Source organism: Physeter macrocephalus, chromosome 14 (genome assembly GCF_002837175.3).
Source record: "Physeter macrocephalus isolate SW-GA chromosome 14, ASM283717v5, whole genome shotgun sequence".
Classification (NCBI taxonomy): Eukaryota; Metazoa; Chordata; class Mammalia; order Artiodactyla; family Physeteridae; genus Physeter; species Physeter macrocephalus.
Window position 1 is genome coordinate 11,538,330 of NC_041227.1, and position 27,313 is coordinate 11,565,642.

At 45.7% G+C, this 27,313-nt stretch overlaps 1 protein-coding gene, 1 long non-coding RNA gene and 3 other non-coding genes across 7 annotated transcripts in view; 1 reads left to right on the top strand and 4 right to left on the bottom strand.

Annotated features, from left to right (window-relative positions):
• Nucleotides 1-20,050: 20,050 nt before the first annotated feature.
• Nucleotides 20,051-23,868, bottom strand: LOC102982917 (uncharacterized). The gene is made up of 5 exons (XR_003682924.2): nt 23,737-23,868; nt 23,278-23,387; nt 21,546-21,610; nt 21,142-21,222; nt 20,051-20,300 (listed from the first exon to the last, which is right to left on the bottom strand). It is a non-coding gene; the product is annotated as an uncharacterized lncRNA (long non-coding RNA).
• LOC112066234 (small nucleolar SNORD12/SNORD106) lies at nt 21,381-21,472 on the bottom strand. Its single transcript, XR_002892490.1, has one exon. It is a non-coding gene; the product is annotated as a small nucleolar SNORD12/SNORD106 (small nucleolar RNA).
• LOC112066233 (small nucleolar SNORD12/SNORD106) lies at nt 21,685-21,775 on the bottom strand. Its single transcript, XR_002892489.1, has one exon. It is a non-coding gene; the product is annotated as a small nucleolar SNORD12/SNORD106 (small nucleolar RNA).
• Nucleotides 23,463-23,553, bottom strand: LOC112066235 (small nucleolar SNORD12/SNORD106). Its single transcript, XR_002892491.1, has one exon. It is a non-coding gene; the product is annotated as a small nucleolar SNORD12/SNORD106 (small nucleolar RNA).
• Nucleotides 23,869-24,343: 475 nt separating the features above from the next.
• ZNFX1 (zinc finger NFX1-type containing 1) overlaps nt 24,344-27,313 on the top strand; it is a 28,173-nt gene continuing 25,203 nt past the window's right edge. For 2 of the 3 annotated variants that reach the window (XM_024128308.3, XM_055090669.1), the window contains exons 1-2: nt 24,344-24,488; nt 26,507-26,621. In XM_024128308.3, coding sequence (XP_023984076.1) covers nt 26,561-26,621 — 61 coding nt within the window. In that variant the 5' untranslated portion in view covers nt 24,344-24,488; nt 26,507-26,560. Of the gene's footprint in view, nt 24,489-25,588; nt 25,704-26,506; nt 26,622-27,313 lie in introns of all 3 variants that reach the window. The other variant, XM_028498447.2, reaches the window with a different exon arrangement.

Consider the following 27,313-nt stretch of genomic DNA (forward strand, 5'->3'; position numbering starts at 1 on the left):
ATATAAATCACCGCTAAAAAGAAATGAACTATCAAGCCATGAAAACGCACGGGAGAAACTTAAATGCACATTACTAAGTGAAAGAAGTCAATCTGAAAAGACTACATAATGTATGATTCCAACCATATGACATTCTGGAAAAGGCAAAACCATGGAGACAGTAAAAATATCAGTGTTGCCAGGGATTAAGGAGGAAGGAGGGATGAAGAGGCAGAGCACAGAGGATTTTTAGTAGAGTGAAAATACTGTGTATGGTACTATACTGATGGATCTATGTTATTATACATTTGTCCAAACCCATAGAACTTACAACACCAAGAGCGAACCGTAGCGTAAACCATGGGCTGTGGATGATAAGATTGTGTGGATGTAGCTTCAATTTATCCCAACAAATGGATCGCTCTGGTGGGGGATGTTGATGGTGGGGGGCTGAGCAGGTGTGGGGAGCAGAGAGTTTATGAGAACTATGTACTTTCTGCTCAATTTGACTGTGTCTAAAACTGCTCTTAAAAATTAAAGTGTATTTAAAAAGAAAACATATCACTACCATAAGTGGAAAGCCGATAATATTTTTTTTCATAAATAGAATGAGAAGGAAGGAAGGTTGGAAAGAGAGAGGACATGTAAGACAGAGGATACTGTAAGTGCGCTAAATCCTCATTTATGGGAGCAAAAATCAATAGATAATGTCTAAAGCTGATAAATCAACAAATGTCCACATGAGTACATTATTTAGGTCTATGGAAATAACAACTAGAAGAAATAGCTACAAAGGCGAGACACGGTTGCCATGCCAACTAAGCATGTGAAGATGGTCAAACTTCCTAATACGACATTTCAAATGTAAAAGTACAGAGATACCATTTCTTACCAATTAGGGAAAATCAAAAATGTTGATTTCTCTTTGAATAGAATTGGGGAGGGTATGGAGAAAGGGTATTGAGTATGAAGTTGGTGGACAAGTACATCAGCACAGTCTCTTTGGAAGACAGTCCATCAATATCTATCAAAATTAACAAAAGTGTGTATCTTTGGACTCAGGAATCCTTACAGGTAGAGGCATGTGTGCAGGAAAATGAGAGTACAAGGTTCTTTGCTGCTTCACTATAATATCAAAAAGTTGCCATCAACCTCACCGTCCCTCACAGGGGCTGGTTAAATCTGTTACGATCCATCCCTACAATGGGATATTGTGCAGACTCCTAAAATAACAAAGCAGTTGTTTATGTACTGATACAGAAGATCTTGGAGATACATTATTAGGTGAAAAAGCAAGGTGCGTGACAGTGTTTGTAGCATGTTACCATCTCTGTTTTATTTTCAAGAATATTTATATTGTATGCTGACATATGCATAGCGTATCTCTGGAAGCAGATGTACTAAACTGGTAGGAGTAATTGCCTTTGGAGAGAGGAGCTGTGTGGTACCTTTTGAAATTTTTATGTCATGCCTGTATTACCTATTCAAATAAATGTGAAAAAAAAAAAAAGTTAAGTGATTGCCCCTAGAGAACTGAATAGGGGGTGGGAAGGGTAGAATGGGATGGTGGCTTTTAATTACATATATATAATAAAATATATATTATATGTATGTAACAATATTACATATATATAAAATATTGATTTACAAATGTTTTAACTACCAAGATAAAAGGAAGAAAGGAAAAAAGAAGAAAGAGATACAGAAACAGAGAAAGGTGGTCTCTATTGATGTAAGGGTCAGTTGGGGGCAGGCAGCCACTCCTGACCATGGCATGTCCCCTTGACAAGGACCAGGAACTTCCTGTAGCTTCCAGCCTCCTTTATCTGGTTTCTTTCTGTCCTGCCAGGTTTGAAGCATCCAAGTAACTGGTGACCCAGTTCCCAGAAAATCTCTCTTGTTGTCCTTTTGTAAGGCCCCTGGGGGCTGTGGGGCTCTTGGCAGATGCCACATCTCTGGACACAAAGAGAAGTTTATTCTCCTCTTAGCAGGGAGGGGGGACCCATCAGAATGCAGAGAGCCGTCCAGCTGAGGTGGAACACCCCTCTCTCCACGGGTCTGGGCTGAAGGCTTTGGGGCTCTGGGTGGGGTCAGGGGGGCTTGTCAGTCTCCCTTCACTGCTCACGTCTGTCTCAGTTATCTGATGCTGCATAACGAACTGCCCCAGAACATAGAGGCTTAAAACAACAATTTATTATTATCGCTCATAGTCCTGTGGGTTGGTTCGGTGCTTCACTTGGGGTCTCTCATGCAACTGCAGTCAGAAAGCAGCTGCTGCTTGGAATTCCCTGGTGGTGCCGTTAGGACCCCGCACTTCCACTGCAGGGGCCTGGGTTCAATCCCTGGTCAGGGAACTAAGATCCTGCTTAAATAAATAAATAAATAAATAAATAAATAAATAAGCAGCTACTGCTGAAGTCATCTCAAGGCTTGATTGGGCCAGACATCCAAAACAGGTTCTTCACTCACGTATCTGCTGCCTCGACTGAGATGGCTGGAACAACCAAGGACTAACGGGCCATCTTTTTCTCTCCATATTGTCTTTTCACGTGGCTAGCTTGGGCTTCCTCCCATCATGGTAGTCTCAGAGCCAAACTTCTTCGATGGCAACTAATTTATTCCGGAGCAATGTTCCAAAAGCCAAGGTGGAAGCTACAGGGCTTCTTACAACCTCAGAAGTCAGGCACGTCACTTCTACTCCATTCTGTTGGTTTCGCAGGGCCAGCCCAGCATGAAAGTGGGAGGGGCCACACCGGAGTGTGAAGAGCAGAGTGTGTGGTTCTCTACGGGCCATCTTTGCAGGCCAGCCACTATAGTGTTGCCTGCCAGGAAACACTTTCTTCTGTTCCTCCTCCTCTTACCTCACCAGCCACTCCTTCTTAGTTGCTTTGAGTGGTTTTTGCTCATCTGCTGCCTTCAGATTAATCAAGTGCCCCTAAACCCAGACCTGGCCTCTTCTCTGCCTACACACTCTCCCTTACTGGTCTCATCTGGTCTCGTGACTCAAAACACCGATAAGCTGACAACTCCTGAATTTACATCGCCAACCTGGACCTTTCCTCTAAAGTCTAGCCTCTAATCTCCAACTGCCTGGGACTTCCCTGGCGGTCCAGTGGTGGTTAAGACCCTGTGCTTCCAACGCAGGGGGAGCAGGTTTGATCCCTGGTTGGGGAACTAAGATCCCACAGGGCGTGGCCAAAAAAAAAAAAAAAAAACCTAACCATGCAACTGCCTAATTGACATATCACATGGGGACCTCAATGTTAGCAGCTTTAAAAACACCTTCAACCCCCTGCTCCCAGACACTTCACAAAAGAGTATATGTGAATAGGCAGTAATTGCACATAAAAAGATGCTCCATAGCATTAGTCATTAGGGAAATGAAAATTAAAATCACAATGAGATACCACTGCACATCCCTTAGAACATCGAAAATTACAAAGACTGATCATAACAAGTGTTGGTGAGGACAGGGAGCATTTGGAGCTCTCATACACTGCTGGTGGAATGCAAAATATGCTAAACCATTTTAGAAAATAGTTTCTTGAAATGTTAAACATGTACCCACCATAGGATACCATCCAGCCATTCCACTCCAATGCATTTACCCAAAGAAACAAAATATTTGTCCACACAAAGACTTGTACTTAAATGTTCAGAGCAGCTTTATTGGTAATCACCAAAAACTAGAAACAATCTAGAAAGCTCATCAACAGATGAATGGATAAACAAATCATGGAACATCCATACATGAGATACTTCTCAGCAGTTAAAAAAAAAGGAAAATTATTGATACCTATGACATCTCAAAATCATCATACTGAATAAAAGAAGCCAACCTCCATGACCTAAAAATGAGTACATACACTGTGATTTCATTTACATAAATTCTAGAAAGCGCAAACAAATTTATAGTGACAGGAGTAGGTCAATGTTCGGTTGGGGGGGGGGGGGGGGAGGGATATGGGCAAAATTGGGGTTAGCGGATAATGCAGCAAGATGCTGAGCTCGAAGTGTATCTTGTGTCTTTTGATAGGCGTGTTAAAGAGAGCCCCGGTTTAAAGAGAAGGGAAGGAAGGGGGGGGGGGGGGGGGAGGGAGGGAGGGAGGATTGCAAAAGGGCGCAAGGATGGATAACAGATTTGGGAGGTGATAGATATGTTCATTATCTTAATTGTGGTGAAGTTATCATGGGTTTGACATATAGCAAAACTAATCAAATAACACACTTTAAATATGTGCCATATAGTGTATAATATAGCGTATTATACCTTAATAAAGTTGAATCAAAGGAAAAGAACAAAGGACCAAAAAAAAGACATATGTTTGGATGAAAACACACCAAAAGTTAATCATCGTTACCTTCAGGGAGTGGGAAGTGGGGGCAAGAACTATCGCTTGTTACCTTCCATGCACCCAGCTTCCTAGTTTAAATTTTTTCCAACACGCATGTATTACTTATGAGCTTAAGAAAAAGAGCAATACATTTTTTGCCCCAAACCTCAGCCCAGAGCTCAGGAGGCCTGTGTCACATGCCCCCAGTGGACCAGGTTGTTCTGCTAAACAAAGACACCTCCTGGAATTGAGCCAAGGGTTTCTGGGCCAAATTCCCACCTGGAGACAATGAAAAATGCTCTCCCTCAGAACAGGGACTTTATTTACACCTTATATCTACATTCCGGACTGAGGCCCACATGGGATGATTGCCCAGGAGATAATGGAGTCATTAATCTCTGCCCAAGACTGGGCTCTCCCAGCCAACTTCCCATCTGAGTAATTAAACCAGCTGGCAGCCCGGTATCAGTCTCCACGGTATCCGCGGGGCAGACGGACAGGGCATCTCTGGATGCCGCACTTGACTTCTCCAGAGGGGCAGCTTCCTGGATGACTTTAGGACAAGCGAACTGAACAAAGGCTGGGGTCCTTGGTCTTGACTTGGCTAAGGCCAGGACTCAGGCAAACATGGACCTCTTGGCATGTCACAGGTTTGGGAATAGCTGTCTGAGTTTCTGTATTTGTGACGTTGCCCATGTGCTTCTATTTTTCCTAACCTCACCCTAAACACTGGTTCCACTGAATGCCACAGAAGTGGGCTACCCCACAGCTAGTCTACCTCTCCCCCAACCTTCTCCCTTCCTCAATAACAGCATCAAGATGTTTCAGGAGATGGCCGCCTCCCCCTGCCCTCACTACCCAGAACAGAGTCCAGCATCTGCATCACCTGGGAGCTTGTCAGAAATGCAGAATCTCAGGTCCCATCCCAGACTTACAGACCCAGAATCTTCATTTTTAAAAATATTTATTTATTTATTTATTTGGCTGTGTGGGGTCTTGGTTGCAGCAGGCAGGCTCCTTCGTTGCAGCACGTGGGCTCCTTAGTTGTGGCATGCAAACTCTTAGTTGCGGAGGCATGTCAGATCTAGTTCCCTGACCAGGGATCAAACCCGGGGCCCCTGCATTGGGAGCGTGGAGTTTTATCCACTGTACCACCAGGGAAGTCCCCAGAATCTTCATTTTTTTTTTTAGCAAGATCTCAGGTGATTTGAACACATTAGTTGTCAAACCTAGCTGAACATTAGAAGCCCTGGAGAGAGTTTTCCCCATACCAGTACCTGAGATTCTCAGTTGAGATTTTAATTCAGTTGATCTGGAATACAATTTGGACATCAGTATTTTTTACATTTAGTAGAGTTAAGTGCACTAACCTTAAATGGATAGATTGGTATTTTTACACACATGTACACCCATGTAGCCACCACCCAGATAATGACATAGAACATGTCCAGAAAGTTCCCTCTTGCTCCTTCAAGGTAGGATGACACACTGTCCTGATTTGTCCAAGACTGAGGGGTTTTTCTGGGATGTAGGACTTTCAGTACTAAAACAAAGAATGTCCAGGGCAAAGTGGGACAAGTTGGTCACACTTCTTGAAGGTCTATACCCCAGCCCACTTCCAGAGGTAACCACCATTCTGATTTCTATCCAGTGGTAATTTTAAAAGTTGCCCTGATGACTCCAATGTGTAGCCCGGGCTCAATCCAGTGTGTATCAGAATCACTGGGAGACCTTGGGAAACCATTGCTGGGCCTCATCCCTAGCCTTTCTAATTCAGTAGGCCTGGGGTAGAACCCAAGAATTTGCATATCTAACAGGTTTCCCAGGTGATGCTGATCCTGCTGGTCTGAGTACCTTCCTTTAAGAACTAGCGGTCTAAGCCAATCACAGTCATTCTATCTCCTTGCCAATGACGGTTTAGCCTTGACTGCACCATGCTCTCTGGCCACGGAGATGTGAGGAGAAGACTGCTGGGAGCTGAGGCAGCATTCCGGTAAAGTCTGTTAAACTGGTACCCCTGGGCTGTGCATATCAGTAGCCCTCGAGGGGCAGGGGGCTCTGGGAAAGACTCCCACTGATAGTGGGAAATGCACAGGAGGGGATGCTCTCCTCTTCCCTTGAAAGTTCAGTAGTGTGTGGGTGTCCCCTGGAGCTGTCTCATGACCTTGAGGCAACAAGCCTGAAGACTAAACGCCAACCACCCAGGATGGGGGACAGGAAAACGGGAGAGAGCCTGAGTCCTTAAAGAACTTGTTGAACTGCTGGATCAACCAACCCTGAACTGCCTCCTTGGGAACTTCTTTCCTTTTTATTTGTCACATATAATTGGCTTCTCTCTTATTTGTGTCCAAAGGTATGCAACACCCTGCTTTTCAAAGTGTGGTCCTAGAACCAGCAGCATCGGTCTCTCCCGAAATCTTGCTTGTATCAAATGACAAAACTAAAACAATTTAGTAACGTGTTCGATGTCTTTGTTGAAGGGCAAACAATCCATGGAGTGGGGGAGTACAGCACCTCCCGAGCAATGGGACACTGTTCCTGAGGGGTTTGGGGCAAGAGCAAGTTTTATAGAGCATTAGGGGAGGCAATACAAAACAAGGGGGACTTCCCTGGTGGCGCAGTGGTTAAGAATCCGCCTGCCAATGCAGGGGACACGGGTTCGAGCTCTGGTCCGGGAAGGTCCCACATGCCACAGAGCAACTAAGTCCATGAGCCACAATTACTGAGCCTGCGCTCTAGAGCCTGCGAGCCACAACTACTGAAGCCCGTGTGCCTAGAGCCCGTCCTCCACAAAAAGAGAAGCCACCGCAATGAGAAGCCCGCGCACCGCAACAAAGAGTAGCCCCCGCTCGCCGCAACTAGAGAAAGGCTGCGTGCAGCAGCGAAGACCCAACGCAGCCAAAAATAAATAATATTTTAAAAAAATACAAAACAAGGCATGATGGGCTAGAAGGTCCTGCTTTCTAGGGTTAAGGTCAGCTCGTGAAGTTGGAGGGTTGTGGTTGGTGTATGTCAGGATTCCTTGACAGGTGTTTCCCACAAGTGCAGGCAGACTTAGGTTTGGATCTGTGACATGAGCCAGGCCACTGAAGCAGCCTTCACTTTGTGGGTCCTGATATACATATTCACTTTATCACTAGAAATTCAGAACCTCGGGCCCCAGCGCAGAATCTGCATTTGAACAATGCACATTACCCCCACAGTAAGGCCTGAGAAGCACTGCTCTAGTCTCCACAGCAGCACGTATGCTTTGAATTTTCTGGGCCTTTCGGTGGGCTGCTTGCCCCACCCAATAGCTGCATGAAATCATGTTATTGCAACCACACAAGGGCTCCTGTGCCCTTGGCGCAGAAAGCCAAACTCTTGACAGCTGATGTTTGCAGCAAAGCAGGGCGCCAAGCAAGGGAGTGGGAGACAAGCCTCAGATGACTCCAACTTGGTCTTTGATTAGGTTTTTTTTTTTTAAAGGGGAAGAACAAAGAGGTTGAGATTAACCATTATCTTGTGACATTTCTTAATCCTAGTTTCTAGAGTCAGAATGTCTCTGGTTTATGATTCTCTGGCCAGGTGGTCCATGGCTTGGGGGTCTGTTAACTCACCTTGCCCTGAAGAAACAACCTGAGTTTGTACGTTAATGATGACATATCTATAACAGCGATTTTAGTACGTTAACAATATTATTGACAACAGCAATTGTAGTCACCTGACTCTGGTTGATGAGTGTTTGGTTAGCAGAGGATTGAGGTCAGAGGGGACAAGAAAGGGAATAAAGTTTTGGAGAGAGAGATTAATCATAAACTCAGTGAGGGAACTTGGTTTTAGGGAGACTCAGTTTCATGATTATTAATAATCGTATGAAAAGATGCCATGGGCACTGCATGTAGAAACTCCCTGGCCAAGTTTTCCTTGCATCTCATTGGTCAGAACTAAGCTGCGTGCCTTAATGCAAAGGAGGCTTGGAAGGTGAGTGGCTGGCTTCATCTGCCTCTAGAGTGGGAGACTCGTGCCAGCAAGGACACAAGTCAAGGAAATAGCTGTTGGGTAGGAACCAGTAGTATCTACCACAAATAAATATTATTAATGACTTTTGCAGAGGTTGGACAAGGCTCAGAGGTGTGAAGTCACTTGCCTAAAGTCACAGAGCTAGAAAGTACTTGCCACTTCGTAGAAAACTGGTAAATTTTTATAAATGACGGTGGCTGAGTCAGTGCCTAAGCTGGGCCTTGAACCCTGATGTCCAATATAGTGATCTAGCCACTTCCTCAAACTGCCTTCCTCTCAGCCTTTGCGTGTGTTTATATCTTAAATAATGTTTTGTAAGGACAGAGCTAACTCAGTGGGCAATATGTATCTGTGTGACTTCCTGTATGGCTAGCCACACCCAGAGTGAACAGATGGATGCCTGATAAAACTGCAATTTTCCCAGCTGCTTTTGGATACCACCCAAGCCAAAATGCATATGGCACCCTCAAACACCAGGAAAATGTTATTTTCACCATTTCCTGCCAAATGTCTAGCTGGCTCCAGTGGTAAATGATGAAGTTTAGGGTGGAGCCAGGTGCATGACCCTCTCTGGATGGTTAACTTTCCAGCTCAATTTCCCTCTCTGGCAGAGAGAGTCTGAGAAATTGGAGGCCCATTAGTTAGAGATGAGGAAAATTCCTCCAGAGCAAATGAAAACAAGTGTTTATAATGTCTGGAGTTTTCCATTTTTACTCCACATTAACATGAGTCCAGGTCTGATAAGTGGTTTTTTTGTTTCATTTTGGTTTTTATAAAATTTTTTAAAATAAATTTATTTATTTATTTTTGGCTGCCTTGGGTCTTCATTGCTGCACGTGGGCTTTCTCTTCCCGGGCCAGGGCTCCTACCCGTGTCCCCTGCACTGGCAGGCAGATTCTTAACCACTGTGCCACCAGGGAAGCCCCTAAATTTATTTATTTTTTATTATTTATTTTTGGCTGCATTGGGTCTTCGTTGCTGCACGTGGGCTTTCTCTAGTTGCAGTGAGCAGGGGCTACTCTTCGTTGCGGTGTGTGGGCTTCTCATTGTGGTGGCTTCTCTTGTTGCGGAGCACGGGCTCTAGGCGTGCAGGCTTCAGTAGTTGTGGCACACGGGCTCAGTAGTTGTGGCTCACGGGCTCTAGAGCGTAGGCTCGGTAGTGTGGCTCACAGGCTTAGTTGCTCTGCGGCATGTGGGATCATTATGGTTTATCACAGGATATTGAATATAGCTCCCTGTCCTATACAGTAGGACCTCACTTATCCATTCTGTATATAATAGTTTGCATCTTCTAACCCCAAACTCCTAACCCATCCCTCCTCCACCCCCTCCCTCTTGGCAACCACAAGTCTGTTCTCTATGTCTGTGAGTCTGTTTCTCTCTTGTAGATAGGTTCATTTGTGTCATATTTTAGATTCCACATATAAGCGATATCAAATGGTATTTGTCTTTCTCTTTCTGACTTACCTCACTTAGCATGTTAATCTCTAAGTCTATCCAGGTGGCTGCAAATGGCATTATTTCATTCTTTTTTATGGCAGCATAGTATATCATTGTATATAGGTACCACATCTTCTTTATCCACTCATCTGTTGATGGAAACAACCTAAAAGTCCACGTCTTGGCTATTGTGAACAGTGCTGCTATGAACATAGGGGTGCATGTATCTTTTTGGATTATAGTTTTGTCTGGATATATGCCCAGGAGTGGGACTGCTGGATTGTATGGCAACTCTAGTTTTTTGAGGAACCTCCATACTCTTTTCCATAGTGGCTGCACCAACTTACATTCCCACCAACAGTATAGGAGGGTCCCCTTTTCTCCACACCCTCTCCAGCATTTGTTATTTGTAGACTTTTTAACGATGGCCATTCTGACCAGTGTGAGGTGGTACTCATTGTAGTTTTGATTTGCATTTCTCTAGTAATTAGCGAGGTTGAGCATCTTTTCACGTGCCTTTTGGCCATCTGTATGTCTTCTTTGGAGAAATATCTACTTAGGTCTTCTGCCTATTTTTTTTTAAAGCATTTTGGGGTTTTGTTTGTTTATTTTTGGCTATGTCGGGTCTTAGTGGCGGCACATGGGATCTTCATCACAGCACGTGGGTTCTTTGTTGCAGCGCACGGGCTTCTATCTAGTTGTGGCGTGTGGGTTTTCTCTCTCTAGTTGTGGCACGCAGGCTCCAGAGCACGTGGACTCTGTAGTTTGAGGTATGTGGGCTCAGTAGTTGCCGCACGTAGGCTTAGTTGCCCCACAGCATGTGGGATCTTAGTTCCTGACCAGGGATCGAACCCGTGTCTCCTGCATTGCAACGCAGATTCTTTACCACTGGACCGCCAGGCAAGTCCCCGAGACTGTCTTTTAAATGGAAGGTTTCTTCAAAAATGACATATTCTAATTTTTTTTTGTTTTGATGTGGACCATTTTTAAAGTCTTTATTGAACTTGTTACAATATTGCTTCTGTTTTTTGTTTTGGTTTTTTGGCCCAGAGGCATGTGGGATCTTAGCTCTCTGACCAGGGATCAAACCTGCACCCCCTGCACTGGAAGGTGACGTCTTAACCACTGGACCGCCAGGGAAGTTCCAGAAAATGACATATTCTAATGATAAGTCCATTGCCAGCAGAAGTTCATATTCTAATGATATGTCCATCACCAGCATTGCCAGAGGACAGTTCATTATTCCTCACTGAGAAAGGACCCTGGGCCTGATGTCAGGAGAAACTCACTATGTCCTTGAACAAAGCAAGCTCTCTCTTTGGGACTTAGTTTCCTCATCTATATAATGGGGACAGGATTGAGGGAGGGCCCTTTTCCAACAGCTCTTACATCTCTGACAGCCAATGACTATAAGCTGTGATGCAAATACTTTTTTCCGTAAGGGTCATAAGCTAGTAGACCCACACAGTAAAAACCAGAGGGGACCAGCTCTAAGATGAATTATTTGGGTGGAACTATTTTACACCTATGTGGGTCATGGAAAGTTACCTTTTATGTTAACACCGTGGCAGACACTGCTCCTTCCATATTACCAGAGTTTATTGTTGCCCTTGAACATTTTTTTTCTAATTGTGGTAAAATACACATAACATAAAATGTACCATCTTAGCCATTTTTAAGTGTACAATTCAGTAGTGTTAAGTTGTGCAACCAATCTCCAGAACTTTCTCATCTTACAAAACTAACACTCTGTACCCAATAAATAACTCCCGATTGTCCCCTCTCCCCAGCCCCTGGCAACCACCCTTCTATTTTCTGTTTCTACGTGTTTGACTACCGTAGGTACCTCATATAAGTGAAATCATACATTTTTTTGCCTTTTCATAACTGGCTTATTTCAAGGATACTGTCTTCAAAGTTCATCCATGTTGTAGCATTGCCAGAATTTCCTTGTTAAAGTTGAGTAATATTTTGTTGTATGTATATACCACATTTTAAAAATCCATTCATCTGTCGATGGACATTTAGATTGCTTCCACCTTTTGGCTATTGTGAAAATGCTGCTGTGAACATGGGTGTATAGCTATCTCTTTGAGACCCTTCTTTCAATTCTTTGAAGTATATACCCAGAAGTGGAATTGCTGGATCATATGTCATATTTTTAATTTTTTGAGGAACCACCATACCATTTTCTAAAGCAGCTAAAGCTTCCTACCAACAGTTTGCAAGGGTTCCAATTTCTCCATATCCTCACCAACACTTGTTATCTTCTGCTTTTTTTGTATAGTAGACATCCTCGTGTGTGTGATGTGATATCTCATTGTGGTTTTGATTTGCATTGCCCAAATGATTAGCGATGCTGAGTATCACTTCATGTCCTTGTTGGCCATTCATATATCTTCTTTGGAGAAATGTCTATTCGAATTCTTTACCCTTTTTAAAAAATTATTTATTTATTTATTTATTTTTGGCTGGCTGGGGCTTCGTTGCTGCATTCAGGCTTTCTCTAGTTGCAGCGAGCGGGGGCTACTCTTTGTCGCGGTGCGCGGGCTTCTCATTGCGGTGGCTTCTCTTGTTGCGGAGCATGGGCTCTCGGCACGCAGGCTTCAGTAGTTGTGGCACGCGGGCTCAGTAGTTGTGGCTCGTGGGCTTAGTTGCTCTGCGGCATGTGGGATCTTCCCGGACCAGGGCTTGAACCTGTGTCCCCTGCATTGGCAGGAGGATTCTTAACCACTGTGCCACCAGGGAAGTCCCAGGAAATGCTTCTCAAAATGATTCTCATTAAGGACTTGGGGGTAGGGTGAGGGTGGGTGCGCAAGACTTCACTAGGAGATTGTTCCTAAGAACAAGTCACGTCAGCTAGCATTGCTTTTGATTTGTTTTTAATAGAGTCCATATACTAGCAGGCACAGGAAATGCACTTAGCAACATTTCCTGTAATTGTTGGAGAAAAGAATAGAAATGAGAGTAGATCATGGTCCAAGCCAGAATGAAAACACCGTGGCTGGCAGGAGCAAGCAGTTCTCGGATGCCATTAGCAAAGAGGTTATTTTGGAGTCTTTGGTTTCGAATCCCAGTTCTGTCTGCCTCTCTACCAGTCCTGGCCCACTGGGAATAGAATAACTCTAAGCAGAGTATAATTCAGGAAGAATACAGTGGTGCTCACAGAATATAAGGAAACCACAGGAGCTAGTGCAAAACCTTGGAGCTGGAAGTAGAGGGGATACCCCTACATCTGAAGGGGCCAGGGGAGGAGCATCAGAGCCCTGAAGGAGGGTCAGGTAGAAGGACATCTGGAGAGGCATCCCCACAGGGGCCGGCCAGGGGGATGCATAGGTCTTCCTCACTCCCCAACCCCACCTCCATCTCCTGCTGAAGCTCCAACCACAGGGCTTAGAGCTGACGCTGACGTGTCCCTGCTCTAGGAGCGGTGAGCAAGGTGGACTAGGGTAAGGAGGGGACCTGGATGGACAAGGAAAGACATTGGTAGAGCCATTTACTAACCGTGTGACTTAGGTAAGTCACTTCCCCTTTCTAAACCTCAGTTTCCTCATCTGTAAAGTCAGGATGATAATATTACTGCCCTTGCAGAGTTGAGGTGAGGAATAAATTCTTTTAAAATGTAAAGTACCCTAGATTAGAGGCTGGCAAGAAATTTCAATAAATGGCATTGCAGTTAGTGTGCTGTTACTATTATGATTCAAGTAGGGAGAAATGGAGCTTAGAGAGGAATGTTTGGACTTGACCATACAGTGGGACAGTGAAATATTTGAGGCAGCCTAGCATTTACTATGATGAATACCACCATTCTCAGCAGGTAGCTCCTCTAGCTGTAAAAACACCAGGTCAACCTGGGCAGAGCCAAAAGTGATGACAAAGTCCTAGTTTGCACATGCCACCATTTTAACACTGGAGCAAAAAAAAAAAGAAAATGCTCTCACCCACCAGGACCACCCCCATCCAAACCCTCCCACCTGCAAACTGTGGCCCTGTGGCGCCAGTCTGTTTTAGCAAAAGGACCATTTGTTTAAATGGGCCTGCCAAGTGAAAGGATCCAGATTTCTCCTTTTCTCTCTTTTCAAAAAAGCCACAGATATAAATAAGCCCAAGATGGTCTGTTTCTGCCATGACTAACAGATAAAGGAAAAGACAGTTGCCTTCTAAACAAACCTGCAATTAATCAACATTGGGACCTTGGGAGAAACTGATCAGGGGACCAGCCCAGGGGACCATAGGACCTGCCAATTCTACCCATCCAGGCATCGAAGCCAAATTGTAAACTATCGGGAAATTTCATAAACCCCAATTCCCCCCCGCCAAATAATCTGAGAGGAAAGTTCAAGTTGGCAGAGATACAAGTTACTCAGAAGGAATGAGGTCCATCAAGGCTTCATCTTAAAGAACAGATGCATCATCCCAAGCCAGATGCTCCCTGGAATGAGGTTGTCAGATCTAGCAAATAAAAATACAGAACACCCAGTTACATTTGAATTTCAGATAAATAATGATTTTTTAGTGTAAGTATGTTCCATGCAATATTTGGGACATGGTTGAAATTATCTGAAATTCAAATGTATAATAACTGGGCATCATGTGTTTTACCTGCACCAGGAATGACAAGGGCGGTACTGAAAGGGTCACAGCTCAAACTCCAGAGGTCTTACACTGGTGGCCTCTGGGCTATATGAGGCTCACACGTGTGCATTGTTCAGTCCTCACAGTTTATAAAATTGGAATCAGTTGCCAACATTTTAAGGATTTCTGGCTTTCTTTAAAAATTGGAAGCTCCAACCATGTTGGTAGTAGCTGCCCCACTACAACGAGAACAGAAGGGAACATGGAAAAGTGAAAACTGATTACTGATATGTTAGATGAAGGGATCGTGGGTAAATTTGGTTTTGGTTGGTTTCTTACACTGTGAGTGGTGGTCGAACGATCAGCAGCCCATGATTCAGGCCCGGGGAACTCGCCCTTTCTCAGGCTCCCCTGCGACAGCCAACCCCCAAAGTGCTGGCTGCAGGATCTGAAAATCTGGCCTAATCATGAAAACTCCCCTGCGGGCCATCTTCCTTCTTCCTAGCCGGAAAGTGGAGGCATCTCGCGCAGGCTGGAGAAACGTGTGTCCACAGCGCCCCCTGCAGACACAGGCTGGAGCTGCAAGTTCTGGAAGGGATAAAATGGGATAGTAATGAACAAGGGTGGGGTATGGATTAATGAAATAATAACACAATATGGCACATGGTTAGCACTCAATGAGCACACTTCTTACATCTCCCCAGCACAGATTTTCTCCCATCTCAATGTGGCAGGAAGATCTGTTTATTCACTAGATACGAATTGTGTCCCTATAATGTGCCAGGCCTGGGCTAAGTGCTTTACAGACCTGATTTTATTGAAGGCTTCAACTCTCTGAAGCAGGCATTGTTATGAACCCCATTTCACAGATGAGGAAACTGAGCCTGATAGAGGTAGAGAATGTGCCCAAGATCCCTCAGGTAAGAGGACAAAGATGTAGAATGAGTCTGAAGCATCAGATGTTTTGTGGGACTGAAGCTGGGGAGACAAGATGCAAGGAATTTGAGCATCTGAGGCCTATCATTGCCTTTGGGGTTCAGGGAAGCAGTGATAGCAAAGCCTAGAGACTCAAGGTGGGTGGGAGCTCTCTAGGGAACTTCTCTGACCCCTGGCTGGTAAGCATTTGGGGCCACTTCTGACCTCAGAGGTGTCTCACCAACAAGGAAGTCAAAAGCATTGAACTGGACTTCCCTGGTGGCCCAGTGGTTGAGAATCTGCCTGCCAACGCAGGGGACACAGGTTCGATCCCTGGTCGGGGAAGATCCCACCTGCCACGGAGCAACTAAACCCATGTGCCACAACTGCTGAAGCCTGTGCGCCTAGAGCCTGTGCTCTGCAACCTGAGCCTGAGTGCTGCAACTACTGGAGCCCACCAGGTTCGATCCCTGGTCGGGGAAGATCCCACCTGCCACGGAGCAACTAAACCCATGTGCCACAACTGCTGAAGCCTGTGCGCCTAGAGCCTGTGCTCTGCAACAAGAGAAGCCACTGCAATGAGAAGCCCGCGCACCGCAACGAAAGAGTAGCCCCCTCTTGCCACAACTAGAGAAAGCCCACGGGCAGCAACGAAGACCCAATACAACCAAAACATAAATAAATAAAATAACAAATAAATAAATAAAAGCATTTGAACTTTTCAGAACCGGAAATTGGCTCCCTCCTGTATGTCAGACTGCATTTCAGTAAGAGGCTGCAATTAAGCCAAGGGTTACAAACTCAAGAGCCAGACTGACAGGGTTCGAGTCCTGGCTCTATTACGTACTGACTGTGTGACTTTAGACAAGTCATTTTATCTCTCTGACTGTTCCTTCAACTGTCAAATGAGGTTAATAATACAATCTGCCTCATATGGTTGTTGGAAGAATAATGTTTTATTACAATGTGAAGAACTGTAATTAACACACAGTAAGGGCTCAATAAATGTTAGCCATTGTTAGTAGTATTACTACAGGGGCTGGTATATTAAAAGAGGGAAATACACCATTGTGGGGAACTAGAAAGCACATGACCTGCCTAAAAACACATACATACATACATATTAATACATATATGCATAAAACGTTATTCAGCCACAGCTAATTATCAGGCAGGAAAATGGGTCTACTATAATCAGATCTTCCAATTTTCCATAAGAAGCCACAGTGACCTCTTTTCTATGCTCCAAACACAAAACCCAACAAGCAGGTTTTTGCCTCAAAGCCTTTGCACTGGCCTGGAACGTTCATTTCCCACTGATACTCACACCACTCACTCCCTGATCTCGCTCAGCTCTGTACTCAAATGTCCACCTTTACATTTACATTTCTTTTCCATTTCTATTCCTTTTCCTCACTTTAGTTTTCTCCATTGCACTTATTAAATAACATACTACAGTATTTTATTTTTTATTGTTTCTCTCTCCACTAGCAATGTCATGTCCCATGTAGGCAAGAATTTTTTTTTTTTCACTATTGTATCCTCAGCACCTAGAACAGAGCCTGACACAGGGTAGATACTCAATAAATATTTATGGAATGAATCATGTCAATGCATTTTCTTTAAGAAACATTTTGTGGACTCAATGTCTTCAGGTTACCAGGTTGAGTGCTGGTTCAAGGAATCATTTAGTCAGTTTTGCCTCTTTGAGCACCTACTATGTGCAAGGAACAGCTTTAGAAACTGCAGGGGATACAAAGAACTGAAAACACTTCTTGTTCTGGTAAAAGGCAGTTAAGTTGGAGAGAGAAAAGGAGTCAAATAATTCAGAGTTTGTGACCTGATTCTGTCTCATATAGAGACTAAATCTCATCTGTGCAATAAGAGTGAGAATCATGCTAGTTACCTCACAAGGCTGTTGTGATGAGTAACAAAGTGTGCCAGTCAAGGGCTTCGCTGGCAGCACAGTGGTTAAGAATCCGCCTGCTAATGCAGGGGACACGGGTTCGAGCCCTGGTCTGGGAAGATCCCACATGCCGCAGAGCAACTAAGCCCATGTGCCACAACTACTGAGCCCGCGTGCCACAACTGCTGAAGCCCGTGTGCCTAGAGCCTGTGCTCCACAAGAGAAGCCACTGCAGTGAGAAGCCCGTGCACCGCAACTAGAGAAGGCCCACACGCAGCAACAAAAACCCAATGTAGCCAAAAAGAAAAAAAAAGAATAAATAAAATAAATTTTTTAAAAAGGTGTGCCAGCCAAGTACCTTAGCAGTTCTGCCACAAGGCAAGTGTCTGATTCACTTTTTTTTTAAAATATTTATTTATTTATTTTGCCGGATCTTAGTTGAGGCACACTGGATCTTTGTTGCAGCATGCAGGATCTTTAGTTGCGGGATCGCAGCATGCAGCCTTCTTCGTTGTGGCGTGCGGACTCTTAGCTGCGGCATGCATGTGGGGTCTAGTTCCCTGACCAGGGATTGAACCCGGGCCCCCTGCGTTGGGAGCACGGAGTCTTACCCACTGGACCACCAGGGAAGTCCCAGATTCATTCTTTCGTTTAATATTTATTGAATGGCCTACCACGTGCCAGGATCTGTGCCACGTGCCATGGAGGGGCCACAAAGGAGGGACAGCTGCTATCTACACTTATCTATCTCTCGTGCTATCTACCATGGAGTCATGGTCTAATTTAGGGAGACAGATGACAAATATATATGCTACATAAACATACACATATAATGTATGTATACTGTATATGCATAGGCACTACTTATTAGGCAGTGAAAAATAATACGAAGAAAAATATAAGGGAATAGAAAGTGATGGGGAAGATTGTTTTAGATAGGTTCCCAGAGAAGGTGACATTTAAGTAAACCAAGGGAACCATGCAAAGACCTGGCGGGGCTAGGCCTGGTCATTCATTCCAGGTTGGAGTGTACCTAAAGTGATGGAGGACAGTTAGACCTGTGTGACTGAAAGGGAGGAGATGAGGTCAGAGGTTAATGGAGAGGAAGATGGTCCAGGCCACTGAGTCCAGCTTTTACTGTGTGAGGTGGGGAGACACAGGAGGGTTGAGCAGGACAGTGGTGTGATCTCTGGTTTTCAAGGGCACTCTGGCTGCATATAGACAATAGATCACAGGGACCAAAGGTGGAAGTACAGACCAGTAATCAAAGCTTGGATGATGGTGGCTTGGATCCGGAAGCTGGTAGCAATGGAGGTGGGAAAAGGGGTGAATATCAGATGTACTTTCAAGGTAAATCGGGAATTCCCTGGGGGTCCAGTGGCTTTTGGAGTCCGAGTTCAATCCCTGGTTGGAGAACTAAGATCCCGCATGCCACATGGCACAGCAAAAAAAAAAAAAAAAAAAAGGTAAACCAACGTGGGGATTGGAGCAAAACGTCAAGGATAACTAAGATTTCTGGCCTGAGCACCTAGACTGACAGTGTTGCCGACACCTGGAATAGAAATGGTTGTGGGAGCTGCAGCCTTGGTGGGAGGGGGTCAGTTCAGGTTTGGACATGTTAAGTTGAATGCATGAAGGGAAGGAAAGAATGGAAATGTTGCATCCACACATGGAACTTTGAAGGCCCTGTCAAGAAATATCTTAGTGATGCTCAAGGTGTCAAGGTCATTACAGAGGGCTTTCGATTATGGTGTTCTGCATTATTTATTGCTGGGTACATTACCACCAAAACTCAGTGACTTGAGGGAATTCCCTGGCGGTCTAGTGGTTAGGACTTGGCGCTCTCACTCCCAGAGCCCCAGGTTCAATTCCTGGTCAGGGAAGTAAGGTCCCACAAGCCGTGCAGCAGGGCCAAAAAAAAACTTAGTGACTAGAAACACACTTAACCAGGCTTCCCTGGTGGCGCAGTGGTTGAGTCTGCCTGCCGATACAGGGAACATGGGTTCGTGCCCCAGTCCGGGAAGATCCCACATGCCACGGAGCAGTTAGGCCCGTGAGCCATGGCCGCTAAGCCTGCGCGTCCAGAGCCTGTGCTCTGCAACAGGAGAGGCCACAACAGTGAGAGGCCCGCGTACCGCAAAAAAAAAAAAAAGATAGAAACAACACTTAACCTCATTTTCTGTAGTTCAGGAGCCCAAGCAGTTTAGGTGGGTCCCATTTCAGGGCCTCTCACAGGCATCATGGTGTCAGCAAGGTTTCTAGTCACCAAATACCAGGGAAGGATCTGCCCCCAAACTCAGTTGGCAGGACTCAGTTCCCTGCACATTATTGGCTGGAAGCCAATCTCAATTCCTCACTAGCTTGTTTCACTAAAGTGAGCAAGCCAAGAATAAGACAGGAAGGGAACTGGGCAAGAGGATGTCAGCAAGTCGTTAAGTCTTTTATAACCTAATATCAGAAGTAATACCCCTCTTGGACTTCCCTGGTGCAGCAGAGGTTAAGACTCCGAGCTTCCACCGCAGGGGCATCAGGCCGTGGTGTGCGGCAAAAAAAAAAAGTAATACCCCTCTGGCTAGTTTTCTATTCACTGGATGCACTAGGTCCACATACTCAAGGGACTTGGAGTCAACATCAGGAGTCAGATTAGAAAGCACAAAGTCAAAAAAACCCACAATGGAATCCTATCATCTTCCTAAGATTAGTCAGATCAAGTATCTGGGGACAGAGTAGGGAAGTTAAAGTGAAACCAGATTAGCCCTATGTCACTAGTCTGTTTGGAACTTTCCATGTTTAAACATTAAAATTTTAAGTTTAATATTAAAAGATCTCTCTGCCCCTAGAGCTTTTTACCTCAAGTATCATTTGGTTCAAGGTCTCTATCTCCAATGACCAAATACAACAGTATTTTGATTCAAAGGATTTTATTTTCTTTCTCCAGATAGGAAGGCTACAAAGTTAGAAATTTTTACCTAAGTTTAATATAATACTTGATTCTTCAAAACAGCCAGAGGTTTTTCAGCTCTGGACACTCAGGTTATACAGCAACCTTATGAGACTGATTCAACCGGAACCTTCATGCTTTCTCAGTAAAGAACAGGGTCATCTTTTTCCAAGAGACCTTGCATTCCAACTCCACAGCTGAGAAACTCCTTAAAAGAAAAAAGATACATCACGGTCAGGACTTCATTCTGATGTAAACTGATATAAACGGCTACTTGTTAGGGATGTGGGAGCACCTAGACTTCAGAACTAGGTGGATGTAGAATCAAGTACCAGACCAAGGAGAGACTTCCAACCTGAGTCTGGCACCTCACTGAAGTCTGTGTTGTTCCTGATAATGTCAAAATGTTCATCATCAATCTATAGCCTTTCTAGGTACAGTAAATAGAGGTAAGGGAGACAAACCCAGGACCACACCAAAAGTTATGTTAATTCTAGAGGGACTTAACACAAATGAAGCTCATGCAAAAGATACTTTAGGGACAAATGGGGGATTCTGAAATGAAATATAAAGTGGATAAGCAGACATCAGGGATACAAAGTGTTATTTGTTTAAAAAGAAAGGAGGCAGGAGATAGGCTTGCTCACTGTGACGCAGCAAGCCACTGTGTTCCTTACCCACGGGGTAAGGAACTGAGGTTGGCCTCCAGCTAACAGTGTGAAGAATTCAACCTTTCAAAAAAAATTACAACCAATTTCAATCTCAACTCAAAAGATGGCTTGGAGCTCCTCATCTCATATTATCTGCCAAGGCAGAATTAACTTTTCATTTAATTTCACCCCCTTTCTTAGGGAAAGACCTGGTAGTACCAATAGGTCAACAGTCCTGCCAAGGACACGATTTTCCCCTCCTGTTTTACCCAACTTGGAACTGGGTACTCAGGTTACTCCCAGGTGGGCAAACCCAACACCTCTCTATCCTGAGCACATTTAGTAATCATTTTACTAAGGAGGGGTTAACACCTAGATACCAATTTGCAGAAACCTCACCTGTTACAGGACAGACTGAACCAAGCTGAGATCAGGCTGCAATCAACCTACTTACACCCTGACGCACAAAGGGCTCTGGTCCTGTAGGAAGTTAACAGATGAAGCCAAGATAAATGACTTGAATGATGGAAGAGGGAAAAAACCCATAGAGCAAGCCCAATTCCCACTGAAAAAAACCCCACAGAAAGTAGTCTGTTGGTGGTTAAGCAGAAAACAGATAAACAGAAGTTATCTTTGTGGCCAATGCATCAGACAAAACTGGCTAATACTTCAGTTAGATCAACAGGGTCGATCTGACGGGGAAAAAAGTTAAGTCATCAGCTGCAATGGCCATGAGTCACAGAAAGTAGAAAGCAATGGGGATAACCTCTTTAAAAGAAAAGCAGTTAATGGACGTGACTTACCAATTCTCTCCCAATCCTGGATCCATCATGGTCCATTCAAAGTCTGCTTTCTGCCAACGGTGAACCTGAGATGAAAACAGAAACACGACAGCCAGTCAGCTAGATACCCAAAGGAGTCGGGGACAGAGGAGATGCTCAAGCTGGCATATCAGACAGAAACTGGCTTAGAGAACTTAGATCAACATGGTCGATCTGTCGGGGAAAAAAGTTCAGTCATCATTTATGCCAGCAGGAAGCTTTTCGCCTCTACAGAAAGAACCCTGGGGACTTCCCTGGTGGTGCAGTAGTTAAGAATCTGCCTGCCAATGCAGGGGACATGGGTTCGAGCCCTGGTCCGGGAAGATCCCACATGTCGCGGAGCAACTAAGCCCGTGCGCCACCATTACTGAGCCTGCGCTCTAGAGCCCACGAGCCACAACTACTGAGCCCTTGTGCCACAACTACTGAAACCCACACGCCTAGAGCCTGAGCACTGCAACGAAGAGCAGCCCCCGCTTGCCCCAACTAGAGAAAGCCTGTGCGCAGCAACGAACACCCAACGTAGCCAAAAATAAATAAAGAAAAAAAAGAAAGAAAGAAAAGAAAGAATCCTGAACTAGAAATAAGATTTGGTTCGTCTGTTTCTCTACCTTCGACTTCATGCAGTATTTCAGCACTTCTGTGCCCTGTTCTCGGCAATAAGATACTAGCTAAGACAAACACCTCTGCCTTCTGTGCTTACATTTGATAGAGGCCAGCGTGGCTGGCAAGAATTGTGGGGAAATGGCTGGCTTTTACTTAGGTGACTGCAAGGTTTTGACTATGTGTTAGGATGTTACACTTTAATGCAAGATGTCACCACTTAAAACGCGACTTAATACTCTGGGACAGCAAGGTTTAAGGAACACTTCGTCCAAGAAGTCCCACCCTTAAAGTGGCATTTCTGGACTCAGTTAAGTTAGGGAGTTGGGAATTAAAGCAAATAGGCCAACAGAAACACATCTGGCTTTCCTTAAAAATGTCATCACACCTAAATGGGAAGGAAATCTAAAAAAAGAGGGGACATATGTATACATGTAACTGATTCACTTTGCTGTACAGCAGAAACTAACACAACATTGTAAAGCAACTCTACTCCAATAAAAATTTTTTAAAACTGTCTTCACATTATCCATCCACTTGGAAGCTTAAGTATAAAAGAAAGCTGTTTATTAAGAAACAAGTGAAGGAATAGCATCTGAAAATGTGCCTTAAGGAGCATTACAAAGACATTTAAAAATTAACACCTAGGGCTTCCCTGGTGGCGCAGTGGTTGCGCGTCCGCCTGCCGATGCAGGGGAACCAGGTTCGCGCCCCGGTCTGGGAGGATCCCACATGCCGCGGAGCGGCTGGGCCCGTGAGCCATGGCCACTGCGCCTGCGCGTCCGGAGCCTGCGCCCCGCAACGGGAGAGGCCACAGCAGTGAGAGGCCCGCGTACCGCAAAGAAAAAACAACAACAAAAAAAATAAATTAACACCTATTCACTTTCAAGAGGTAATTCACTTATTCCACTTTGTAATAAGTTCAATAGGTATGTTCTTGTGGATTATAATAAAACCAAGCACCCAGAACACCTCAAAAAAAACCTAGTAGCTAAAATATGCTAACTGGCTGGTCTTAATCATCTTTTCTTTCCCTCCAAGCTCGCCTAGCAAACTAAGAGGTTCCGCAGAGCACGTGTTTCCTACAATAGGCCAAAAGACAAATACTTACTCCAGAGGTCAGGAGACTGAAGGTTGTTCATGTCTACACGCGGTTTCCTTGAAGGCCCAGCAGGGACCCCTTCCTCCAAGATCCATTCTGTACGCTGTGATCGCGCAAACCTGCGAACCAACAAAGAAAGGTCATCAAGCGCCATCTTCCCACAGTCGGAAGAGAACACGGCAGCGCCTTTTGAGGCCGGTGTCTCAGAACTAACTGGCAAGTATTCAAAGACATCAGCATTGTCGATCTGATGGGGAAAAAAGTGAAGTCATCATTTACACCAGTCGAGGACTCCTCAGGCCCGAGCACAAGGCGCGGGCTTTTCCAGCTCTAACTGATCTCCCCAAAGGCGCTGAGGCCTCTTTAGAGTCACAGCAGAGGGAGCCACGAGGAGGGGGCCACCGGTAGGGGCGACGGCACAAAAAACGGAAAGAGGCACAGAGATCTCGAAGCGAGGTTTCCACTCACCACATACAGTAGTAAACCCTGGTGCCGGGATGGGACGACACGGGAGGAGAAACATAGGAGGTAAGCTGAGGAAGAGACAGCGCCGAAGACGCAAAAGAACGAGAAGCCCTAAAACCTCCCTTATATAACCAGAGGGGACTCACGCCTGCGCACTGGACCCGAGACACTTCCTTCCCCCTGCCCGACCCGCGCCGCGCGAGGCCCTCTGGGAAATGTAGTCGCCGCGCCGCCCAGGCGAAGGAGGCCTAATGGTTGTCAAGGCTACACTAGCCCCGCCCCTTCCCGGTGCACACGAGGCCCCCCGCGCTCGTCGGCCTCGCCGCCATGTCGCGCTTCACACGCACCAAGTTGTCCGCCGGGTCCCCGCTCCTTTGGGGACGGCTGAGGCCTGCAACGGCGTCGGGTGCCGTTAAGCCGCCCCCCGCAGTCCTCTCCCTTCAGCGGCGCCGGCCCGAGCCCGCCTGCCCCGCCGCCGCGGGCAGCTGAGGCGACGCCCGCGGGTCCGCCCGCCCCTGCCGGGCCTAAGGGAGGGGGCGCCGGCTGCGCCAGCGCCCGGCCCCCGCGCTCGCCGCCCCAGGCCCCCTCCTGCTCCCCTCCCTCCTCCTCCGGGCCGGCCTCTCGCCCCGCCCCGTGCCTGCGGGGAAAGGAAACCGAAAGTACGCTGCGCCGGGCGGGGCCGCTGACCTGCCTGAGCCCGAGTCCGAGCACCAGTCGGCGGCGGCGGCGGCAGAGAGAGGACGCGCCGGAGCCGGGTGAGCGACCCCCGCCCCGCGCCCCGGTCACGCATCTGCTCCCGCCCGCCGCGACCTCCGGCGCCCGCGCCGCCCCTCCACTGCCACTTCTGCCCTCATTTACTGCGACAGCTCCCCCTTCATCTTCCAGCGTCCTCACCTCCCATCATCACCTCATTCATCCCCATCCTCTACAACCACCCTCCGCACCTAGACTCCCCACTCCTATTTCCAGGCCCTCATCACTTTAGCAAACAGCCCCCAGCTGAGCTCCGCCCCACCCTCTCCTTGAGGCCCCCAAACCTCTTCCACTGTCCCCCACCTCCCCAGCGGCTCCCCGCTTCAGCTTTGCCCTGGTACCTTCTTCACGGCTGCACACAGCCCTGGCTCTCCCTTGACCCTACAGTATCTCCATCAGGACCTGCTGGGCGCCTGGGTGCCAGGGACTCCTCCATCCTTTCTTATACTCTCTCAGGACCCTGGAGACTCCCCCCTGAAACCCAGCTCTAACCTCTTTCATCCCATCCTGGTAATTAATATTCCTTTCTAATTTAACCACTACACCAGCTAGACCATCACTGATTTTCTTCATCCTGCCCTTTTAGGCCTTGATTCCCAAAGAAACCCACTCTATTCTGCTTTTGTGGTAGCATTTCCTGTTCCTCTCTGCTCCTCCCTTTCCTTGCCTTTCTTTTTCCTTTTCTTCTGTTTCTTTTATCCCAGAAAATTTGTGAGGTTCTATTCAACAAGAGGAAGAAGGAATTTTCCTCTGAGCATTTTTTTCTAATTAAACAAATAAACAAAAAACCCTCTAAATATTGAACCTGTGCCATGAGAGCTGGGTTTGATAAGATGAGGGATGAGAGTCACCAAAAATATTCCCAGCAGGAAGGAAAGGGACTCCTTTCTCTGATGAGGGTAAAAGCTACTTCTCATGTAATGCCAGATCTATTCACAGTTTCCAACTATGAATGTTTTAAAACTCAGTGAAAGGGACAGTCGAAAAAGTCCCTTTGCTGAGGACTCTCAGTTAGCCACTCTTTCCCTAGCCCCAGCCCACATGATGTGTATGAGTAGGATGGAGAAGTTTCCTTAAAAGGGGCTTCCTCTTCCTCTTACAGGACTACTGTCGAAAACCATCAAGATAGAAGAGGAGAAGGAAAGAACTGCAGATTTGTAGCTAGTCCTGAGGAAACAGCATCCTGTAGATGCTAAGCCTCCTGGTTATTGCAACATGTAATTTCTTTCTCTTGATTCAGTAGAGCGGAGGGCTTAATCAGTTTGGCTGTGTTCCAAAGAGTAATATAGGGATAACTGCTCACTAATTATTTATGTACCATAGAGTACTGTAAGTTATAGAGTATTATATAGTATAAATGCTGGATGGAATGGTAAATGCATGATTTGGGGGTTAATAAAAATGTACTTCTTTCTGTCCTGGCAACAATATTTACTTTATAGGAGAGGAAAATGAAACCTAGCAACTGATTAAGTATCTTGGCTAAAGGCATAAACCAGACAGGAGTTTTGAATGGGAATTGATGATACTCCCTTAACCCCAAGAAAGTACAAGGATAAAGGGAAGGGGGAATTTGATCCTTTGAAATTTGATCCTAAATTGTGAATTTAGTGTTTTGTATCATAATTGGGCATTTGCAGAGTTGAACACTTGTGCACATGATTAAAATCTATGTTTGGGGCTTCCCTGGTGGCGCAGTGGTTGAGAGTCTGCCTGCCGATGCAGGGGACGCGGGTTCGTGCCCCGGCCCGGGAAGATCCCACATGCCGCGGAGCGGCTAGGCCCGTGAGCCATGGCCACTGATCCTGAGCGTCCGGAGCCTGTGCTTCGCAACGGGAGAGGCCACAACAGTAAGAGGCCTGCGTACCGCCAAAAAAAAAAAAAAAAAAATCTATGTTTGACTCTTAATTAACGAATCATTAAGATGTAGAGGTAGAAAGGATTAGTTTGATACTATTTGGGTTTTTTTCCTGCTGGATGCTGTATTTCAAAAGGCACTGATAACTGTCAACCTGTGCAGACTTCCAGACAACTGAAAGTAACGTGAACTTGGAAGAAATCAGGTGACTCAGACATGGAGGACCGAAGACCTTGTCCGGAGGCCAGGCCCAGGAATCCTCGTATTAACCACAGAGGTGAGCGAGGGTTTCTACCTTCAGATGGTCCCAGACTGATGATGGGTCCACGGATGATGATTTTTTGACTTTACAAGATGGTTCAAAAGCAATATGCATTCAGTAGAAACCATACTTCAAATTTAGAATTTTGAACCTTTCCTGGGTAAGATTACTCTCTTGTGATGTTGGGCAGCGGCAGTGAGCCGCAGCTCCCGGTCAGTCACTCTGTTCCAAGGGTAGACAACTAATACACTTACAACCATTCTGTACCCAGGCAACCATCCTGGCAACCATACATTTTAATGTATTTCAGTACATTATTCAGTAAATTACATGAGATATTCAACACTTTGTTATAAAATAAGCTTTGTGTTAGATGAGTTTGCCCAACGGTAGGCTAATGTAAGTGTTCTGCGCACATGTTAAGGTAGGCTTGGCTAAGTTATGATGTTTGATAGATTAGGTGTATTAAATGCTTTTTCGACTTAATGTTTTCAACCTACAGTGGGTTTATCGGGAAGTAACCCAGTTGTAAGTTGAAGAAAATCTGTAATGGGAAGGAAATTGAGTTACTTGTGAATGAGCAGGCCCACCAAAATAGATTGCATCTCTCAAGTAAAGAATGGTTTATTCCTGGGAATTCCCAGATGGCCCAGTGGTTAGGACTCAATGCTTTCGCTGCCATCGCCCAGGTTCAATCCCTGGTTGGG